The sequence below is a fragment of the Bos indicus genome, chromosome 19 (assembly GCF_029378745.1).
Source record: "Bos indicus isolate NIAB-ARS_2022 breed Sahiwal x Tharparkar chromosome 19, NIAB-ARS_B.indTharparkar_mat_pri_1.0, whole genome shotgun sequence".
NCBI classification, from domain to species: Eukaryota; Metazoa; Chordata; class Mammalia; order Artiodactyla; family Bovidae; genus Bos; species Bos indicus.
The window spans coordinates 22,842,431-22,851,302 of NC_091778.1; the positions used below are offsets into that span (position 1 = coordinate 22,842,431).

Genomic DNA, 8,872 nt, shown 5'->3' on the forward strand with positions numbered 1-8,872 from the left:
TAATGTTTTCCTTTTTGTTATTCCTACTCATGTCCTGCAAGTGTACCAGGGGACTCAAATTTGCTTGGGACTTTGAGCAGTAAGGCATTGGTGTTTGCTGCAGCTCCCTCAGTGTGATTTTCTTCCCCTCTGTTTCTTCTCATCATTTGTCTTTCTGGACTCCACTGATCTCTGTTTTTTGTGATTCCTGTGACTTTTCATTAAAGAGGCTTCTTCGACATATGACCTTAATAAAGATTCCCCAAAGATCGTTTTCCTGCTGTGAACAGCCTCATCCAGCGAATCAACCTTAGGAAGCGGCGAGACTCCCTCATCCTGGGTGGTGTTATTGGCGTCTGTACCATCCTGTTGCTGCTGTATGCATTCCATTGATGGGACATCTCCAGGGACTCTTGACAGCCACCACTTTCACACCCTGATCCAGAAGAAGAAACAATAGGAAGGAGAAGTTGACTGACCTGCTAATTAGCCTGACCAGCAGGATTCATTCAGGACTGATAGTGATGGACTCTGATGTGGTCAGGTTGAGCGGAAGTCACAGGTTTTCTGTGCTATCTTTTCTAACACACATTTCCCTCTGTTTTTAGTTTCTAAAAAAAAAGATGTTTTGTCTCCCCAAGAGGTAAGTAAACCCATCAGAAACAGAATTTCCATGCTTCGATGGTAGTGTTGAAGGCTGATGACAAGCCAGGTCATGAGGCTGGACTCTTCAAAAAACTAGGCTTCTGTATATCCAAAGACTGCTTTCCTTTCAGCCACCAGATGGAGTTGTGAATAAAAATAGTTTTTTCCTTTTATTTTACACTCATGATGAGAAATCCCAAGTCATTTCTTGATAATCTGTGCTATAAATTTCTATTCTTCGTCCCCAACTTTTTTGGTGTTCAAAGAAAATGGCAGTTTTCAAAGAATCTTTGAGATTTTCACAGGCCATCTTCAGCACAGTTGAGGTTATCTGAAACAGAAGACAAGCACTGCAAAAAAGACTTTATCTTGTCTTTTAATCATGCCCACACTCGGGTTAACTGTATTCCTGGAAAAACCATCAAGAATGATAGGCTTATTTTTGCTCAGTCATTGTTTTTTACTTTTGGTTAATTTCTTCTATTGAGTAATATTTATTACTACAAGAAAACAAAATTCCAGTTCTACCACGGCAAAAGGCCAGTGTCTGTCAGTGCCCCGAACTTTTCCTCCTCATGTCATGATTAACACTGACAACCAAGTGAGGAAAATGCTTCATTTTCATTGAGATCTCTTCAACAAGCCACATGTAAAAAGACAGTGAGGGGCCACCATCCAGATGATTCCATTTGTAAATGTTCCACATGTAGGAGCAAAAGTTTAAGAACCCCTGTCTTATGTACCAGGAATTCTGTGTTCTGTGAAAACCTATTCATTCCAAATCTGTTAAGATTCCAAATCTTTTCCAAACATCCAGAGAATGAGGGGCTTTACTACTGAAGGAGAAAATATCAGAATCTGTCTCTGTCTGCACTATCAGAATCTGTCTTCTGTTACCACCCTGGACAGTGGCAAAATCTTAAACCACCCACCAGAATTCTTTTCAGGTTTAACCATTTCCCATAAATGTTACGACTTTTCTAACTGCTGCTGCTGCTGCTAGGTCACTTCAGTCGTGTCCAACTCTGTGCGACCCCATAGACAGCAGCCCACTAGGCTCCTCTGTCTCTGGGATTCTCCAGGCAAGAACACTGGAGTGGGTTGCCATTTCCTTCTCCAATGCATGAAAGTGAAAAGTGAAAGTGAAGTCGCTCAGTGGTGCCCGACTCTTAGCGACACCATGGACTGCAGCCCACCAGGCTCCTCCGTCCATGGGATTTTCCAGGCAAGAGTACTGGAGTGGGGCACCATTGCCTTCTTCGGTTCTAATTGAACTGCCACAATTAGGTCGAAGACTTCCAACATCTGCTGTTCTTACAAGAAAGAAAGCTACTCTTCACCTCTGAAATGTACTGTGGTATTTATAGTATTGGCTTGAGACCACGCCACAGGAGATAAAAGGATGTTAGCATGCAGTTCTTCACTCCATCACAGTGTGTTCATGGTGACATTCAGATGAACTTGATTACAGGCTGATCGGTAGACTGACCTCTGGTTGGGTACAGAAACAGAGGTTTTTCATTCTGGCATTAGAGTTTCATTATGTTCTGGGGATGAAGAGCAATTGATATATTTTTTTTTAACTATGGGGTTTATTTTTCTAAATATGGGTTGATTGATCAGTCAGTTGATTGGGGATGCCCTTAAAAGAAAATTTAAGTTTTCCCACTGTGAACCTTGAAAGATCAGAGAAGTAAGTTCATTTATTAAATTCTCTGCTGGGAGAACAAAACTGCTCTCCCCTAACTCTATTTATCTTTGATTTTTCAAAGGGTCTTGATCGGTGGTTGTGCCTCAGCTAGAATTTGTGGGACTTTGATTGCTATATAGTCAGCATTTATAAAATCTGAGGTATCATAAATAAAGTTATTTATTTAATTATACTACCAGTGTTTTTACTGGTCTGATTATTTGGTGCGTTCACGAAAGCTGATGGTGGCATGAGAGTAAAATAGGACCCGCGCTCATCTAGCTGCAGCTGAACAAGCGCTTTGATAGCTGGCAAGCCTTTCCATTAGGGTTATGCTTAAAGGAAGTGTTAGAATTATGTTGATTATTTTCTTTATGAAAATAAACATGTTCTTCTAAGGAAGTTGAAAAAGTGTGGTGTAGATGTTGGTGTCAGACAGGTCTGACTAACCTCCCAGTGGTGTAACCCATAGTGAGGTGACCCAGGGCCAAACGCAGGGCTCATTTCTCCTTTACGGTTCCGTCCTTTGTGGAAGGAAGCCCTGGAGCAAGGACAGACGTGTGCCATTGACCAGTAGAGGCTCACTTTGGATCCCATAGTAGCTGATGTGAACTCTTATCACATTTCACATTTAGCCTTTTTTCTTTTCTTTTTTTTTAACAGCTTGCTTTTCTCAACTTTTTGCTGTTGTTACAAACCAGTTACTAGGCTCAGGGGCCAACAGTAATTTGCTTATTGGAGCCAGATGCAAGGAGTTTTCTATTCCTTATCCCAAATGTTGCCTGTTACAGGAAGTTACTCTTTCTCAGTCATGTCTTATATAAGCCATGTCTTTTAGGGATCTTAAATCACTCAGAACTTTCCATTTCACTTGAAATGAGAAACCATGGCAACAAAAAGGGCAGGAGATTCCAAAAGGTATACGTCTCTGAGAGTTTGCTTTACTCTGTGCCAGTAACTTTAGTTTAAAATGGTTAATGAATCTATTACTCAAGTTCAAGCCCAGATGTTCATGTACTTTGGTTGATCTGTCCTGGGTATTTCTATATTCTTGTTACTATTAATGATACTGAGGGAGTCCCTATAACAGGCAGCATTGCTTACTCATATTTTTCTAATTTAGAAAAGGGCTTTTCTTCTCTATTCTTCCTTTCTCCTGCTTACCAAAATTTTCTAAAGAATGTCTTTTTATATCTTGCACAGTACTCATATCAGACATGGGAGTATGATCCTGAGAGTGGAGATGGGTAATGAGAGAGAGAAGTCAGCATGAAGGCCCTTTTGGTACTTGGAACCAAATAATACTGACTTTAGTTCTTTCCTGTTGGATGCCGAATAGAAAAATGTACTTACTGAGCCTTTTGATGCAGTGACTTCTGGCCTCTCTGGGACTGAGGCACCTCGGCCTTGCACTCCCACCATGAATTTTTCTGTTTCATTGTTACTGATCTCAGCCTGATGAAAAGGACTTTAAAGAACTGGACTAGCCTTTTTGGTTTTCTCATACCTCATGTTTGATCACTAGCCAGATGTGATTTCTTGGAAACTGACTGCATTTTCTGACTTGCAGTATGAAGCAAGCTATTGAGGGTGAATGGCCATGTCTTGTGTTACACTGAATTTTGTGGCAAATGTAAAGAGGAAATAGATTCTACTGGGAATTAAAATGATTGTGTTCCATTCTTCTTTGGGGGTAGGAGTTGTTTAGCCTGGTCTCCAAAAAATACAGCTTTTCATCATGGTCTTTATAAACTAATACTACTCCTTTATGAACCTGCATACCCATAAGTTTTATAGGGCAAAAGAAAATGAGGAACCAGTGACTCTGAGGATGTTACTGGGTAAGAAGCTGAGACAGCTGAGCCATGTCCTGAGGCATCTTTCTTATTTTCTTTGTGTCCACTGCAAAGTGTCACTTTCATTTCAAAGTGTTTGCATCTATTCCTATCCTATTAGCTCTTAGAGAGGAAGAGAAATCAATTCCAATCACACTTTACCATGATGGAAGATGTTTCCTCATGAAAAAAAATGCCAATACAGATTTTTAAAAATCTATTCCAAATGCACTTTTTAATTTTTTGCTTTTAAAATGGCTTCTTGGAACCAGGTTTATTGTATTTGTACTTCATTTTTGTTCTCATCTAAATGTGCATTTTCTGACTGTATAGAAGAAGCTTTGTTATGTAATTTAATAATAAATTAGAAATCTGAATGGTGTGTCTGTGGTTCTTTGTATCAAAACAGTACCATTGAGGCAGTTTGGGAGAGTGATTATGACATCTTTGGTGTTAATAAGTATTTCTCACAGCATTCCGAAACTCAAGGTGAAATAATATGGACACTGGAGCTATCAAACTGTCATTCAAAAACATCAGAGGAACATTAATAATTTAGCCCAAGAAGTGAAGGAGAATCTCCTATCAGAGTGAAACTTCAGGAAGTATGACAGAAATGTCCAGTTGTAGAATTTAGCAAGAAAAACAGGATCTTGCCCTCCCTAAAGAATGACATTTTATCCTATAGATCAGGAATTGGTTCTCTACCCCCAGGAAATTGAGAATTCCTCATTTCCCATTGCCTCTCCAAACGTTGCGATGTGTGTTCTGCATCCTTTTTAAAAACAGTAAAATTGAGATATAATTCACATACCAAAAAATTCACCCTTTCGAAATGTACTGATGGATTTTAGTATGTTGGTTGTGCAGTCCGCACTACTGTGTAACTTTAGGACATTTACATCACCCTAAGAAGAAACGCTGTCCCCACTGGTAGTGACTCCACAGCCCCCTGTATCCCTTTGATCTGACCACACTTTTTCCTTTGTGGGCCGCTCCAAATTTCCCTCCCATCCACTCACATGGCCTCTAAAGCCACCTCTTTGGTTTTTTGACCCTTTTTTTGGCTTCCTAATGTGTCCAGCCCTGTGAATGTACACCTATGGAGACATACATAAAATCCAACACCACTTAGAGAGGGAGGCCTCCCTTTTACAGATCAACAAAGTAGCACACAGGACTAAGTTGCTCAAAGTCAGAGTGGACAGTTTAAAAAGGATTTGAATCTTGAGGGCTCTTTGATTCAAAACCTTGCTGCAGTTCTGTCATAATTCTGCAAAATATATTTTAACTCATGATCAAGAAGCTGTAGAAGAACTACCAATTTTGCCTGATTTTACAGGCAATGCATTTAAAATATTTAAAGCCCAGTGGCTCATTTTCAAGGAAGGCTAACTACTGGCCAAGTGGTTCATAAAGGGTTCTCATTTGTAAGTTACTATTTCTTTATGAGAACTAATTCACCTCAGTTGTAGGGGAAAAAAAATTTTTTTTTAGTGTCTTTGAATCAAACTTCCTGCCCATTTCTTCTAGTTTAGAACCTCAGAGGTCTTCCTAGAGACTGAGAGCTGAAGCTGATCCTGAAAAAGCACCTCAGGACGTTCCTCGGTCAGTGCCACCCAGACCATGTTGTGTCTTTCCCTTCAGGTGGCGTGGCTTTAACAGTCTGCCAGCTCCTACTTAACCTGAATGTTTCTTAGGATCCGAGGTTCTCCCCCATCATGACTCGTCTTACCAGAGATGCCTAGAAGTTTTTTTAAAAAAAGGTCAGGGAATCTCACCAAAGGTGTTAGCTATAAGGACATTTTCTCTAAAGCGAGAGCCATGAGAAAAACAAGTGTATTCCTCCTCCTGAAGACAGATTTGCCAACTGAATTGAAACAGAGAGGAATACACTTCAGCCCGACACCTTCTGCTCCACTCAGCTAAGATTTCCCAACTTTGGAAGAGCTGATGAGCTTGCAGAGCTCTTTATTACAAACTCTCTGAAGACACTTAAAAGCCAAGAAGATTGGGAGCTGAAAGGCTGTCATAACTTTCTGCTTAGAGGATTCCCAGAGATCCTCAACAGTGTTCTCGTCATCCTTGTAAAACTGCCTACTAATTTGTGATCCTGATCTGTGCTATTCATTTCCCCTCCTTTGAGATATACAGCTCTTTAGTAAACAGTCACTTTCTCTTAATCAGTATATTTCTTTTAGATTCTCTCAAACATCCAGTGAATCTTTTACTGGTGAAACTGCTTACAGTTTGAGGGAAAGCAGGCAACTATGGTTGGGAGCTCCTTTTAACTCAGTGCCAAGAAAATAAGGTTTAAACATAATTATTTCCTGCAAAGTGACAAGTTCTCTCTTAGTAAATGTGGCACTTTTTAAAAAAACAGTTCTCCTCATTAAGAAGAACACACAGACTTCCCTGGTGGTCCAGTAGTTAAGACTCCATGCTCCCAATGCAGGGGGCCCAGGTTTGATCCCTGGTTGGTATAATAAGATCCTGCATGCTGCCAAAAAAAGATAAACAGTCTGAGAATACAGCATTTTGGGGGTTTTTGCCCTGGAATCAGTTCTGAGTCCTCTCCCATAAGCTGGGGCCCTGTGATTCATTTCCAAACCGCACACAGCAGCCACCCTCTAGACAGGGTGCCCTGCCTCCCATCTAACCTCTCTCCGCCCGCTCTGCACATAGCTGCCTAGTTTATCTTCCTAAACAAGTTCTAATCTCTCATCATTCTGTTCAAGAATATTTGGCAGCTTGCTTCCATCCTTACCAATGTATTACAGCACATTAACATGTGGAGTGTACATGCATGCATGCATCACACATCGCACATACAAAATCCTGTTCTCTTAGGGAGCCTTCTTTTACATATAAACAAGCCCAAGAGATCAGAGTCCTGATAGCCATCAGCTGCCCTTTGCCTAACCAGAGTTTCCTTCTCCCTTGAGAATCATTAGAGCCACCAGTTGCAATGATGGAAAGAACAAGGCTTGAAGTCAGAAATCCTATATTCTGGCACTGGCTGTGATGCTCTCAGATCAAGGGCAAGTCACTATACCACTCTCAGTTCAGTTTTCTTACCTGCAAAATGGACTCTAGCAACTTGATGCAGTTGTTGAGAGCAAATCTAAGGTAACAGTGGGACAAAATTGCTCAGAATGTTTTCAAGAAATAGTGTGGGCTGCTCAGACAGTAAAGAATCTGCCTGCAATGCTGGAGACCTGGGTTCAATCCCTGGGTCAGGAAGATCCCCTGGAGAAAGAAATGGCTACCACTCCAGTATTCTTGCCTAGAAAATCCCATGGAAGAGGAGCCCGGTGGGCTACAGTCCATGAGTCACAGAGTCAGACATGATGAGTGACTTTCACCTTCACTTCACATATATAAAGATGTTGATAACAGCATTGACTGTAAAAGAAAGATGGTAAGTAACCTAAATATCCATCAGAAGGAGGATGGGTAATTAAATTATGTAAATATCATGGAATACTATGCAGCTGTTAAAAAAGAAAGGTAACTTGCTATGTACTGATATTGAATGATCCCCAGGATATGTTAAGTGGGGAAATGATATGCCTCTCCTCCAGGGAATATTTGACAACTTCTGGAGACATCTTTGGTTGTCATAACTGGACTGGGGTGGATTAGGGTGGATGCTTCTGGTGGTGGATAGAAGCCAGAGATGCTGTGAAAAAACTTTACAGTGCAAAGGACAGCAAGAGTCATCAGGCCCCAAAATGTCAGCGGTGCCAAGGTTGAGAAACCCTAGCTCAAACTGCATTCGTGTTAAAGTTGACAGTATCTCCCCAGAGTTGAAGATTACTCAACTGTGTCCCAGAACCACCTATTCCCTCCTTACCACCCTTGACTCACTGGAGCTGCTTAATGGGACCTAGGTGGCACCATGATCTTCCCCTCCCCTCCTGCCTTTCCTTCCTGCCTCATCCCATTGCTTCTTCACCTCTGCAACACACACATTTGCACCATCCCAAGTGACCTGATGTCCCAAGGGCTTTGTGAATTTCCTCTTTTGGAATGGCCTCCTTTCCAAGCCTGCCTGTGAAATGCTTGCTTCTTGTTTTTAAACTCTATGTATGGGAAGTAACTGCTTATTGGGTATGGTGATTCCTTTTGGGGTGACAGAATGGGAACGACATATAGGTGATGGTTGCACAATGACAGGAATGTTTTAAATGCCACTGAATTGTGCTCTATTATTTTTTCTCCTTTTTTCTCTTTTTTTTAAAGTTTTTATTTTATATTGGAATATAGCTGATTAACAATGTGATAGTTTCAGGTGGACTGCAAAGGGGCTTAGCCATACTTTTTAAAATATGGACCATTTTTTAAAGTCTTTCTTGAATTTGTTACAATGTTGCTTGTGTTTGGGTTTTTTGGCCCCTGAGGCATGTGGGATCTTAGTTCCTCCATCAGGGATCAAACCTGCACCCGTTGCACTGGAAGGTCACATCTTAACTACTGGACCACCAGGGAAGTCCCTGAATTGTACACTTTAAAATGATTATTTTTAGTATATGAATGGCCGATCCATTTTGCTGTACAGTAGAAACTAACACACCATTATAAAGCGACTATACTCCAATAAAAATTAATTAAAAATTTTTTATTATAAAATAAATGAGACATTTTGTGCTGTGTTAATTTCACCTCAATTAAAAAAAAAAAAACAACACTTAAATGGTCTTTCCTCTGGGAAGACTTTCTG

General features: G+C 40.7%; 1 protein-coding gene across 3 annotated transcripts in view; it reads left to right on the plus strand.

The window, feature by feature from the left end:
* Positions 1–4,526, plus strand: part of GOSR1 (golgi SNAP receptor complex member 1) — a 39,292-nt gene extending 34,766 nt beyond the window's left edge. For 2 of the 3 annotated variants that reach the window (XM_019981667.2, XM_019981670.2), the window contains exon 9: positions 248–4,526. In XM_019981667.2, the coding sequence (XP_019837226.1) occupies positions 248–372 (125 nt within the window). In that variant the 3' untranslated portion in view covers positions 373–4,526. Of the gene's footprint in view, positions 1–236 lie in introns of all 3 variants that reach the window. The other variant, XM_019981671.2, reaches the window with a different exon arrangement.
* Positions 4,527–8,872: the final 4,346 nt, after the last annotated feature.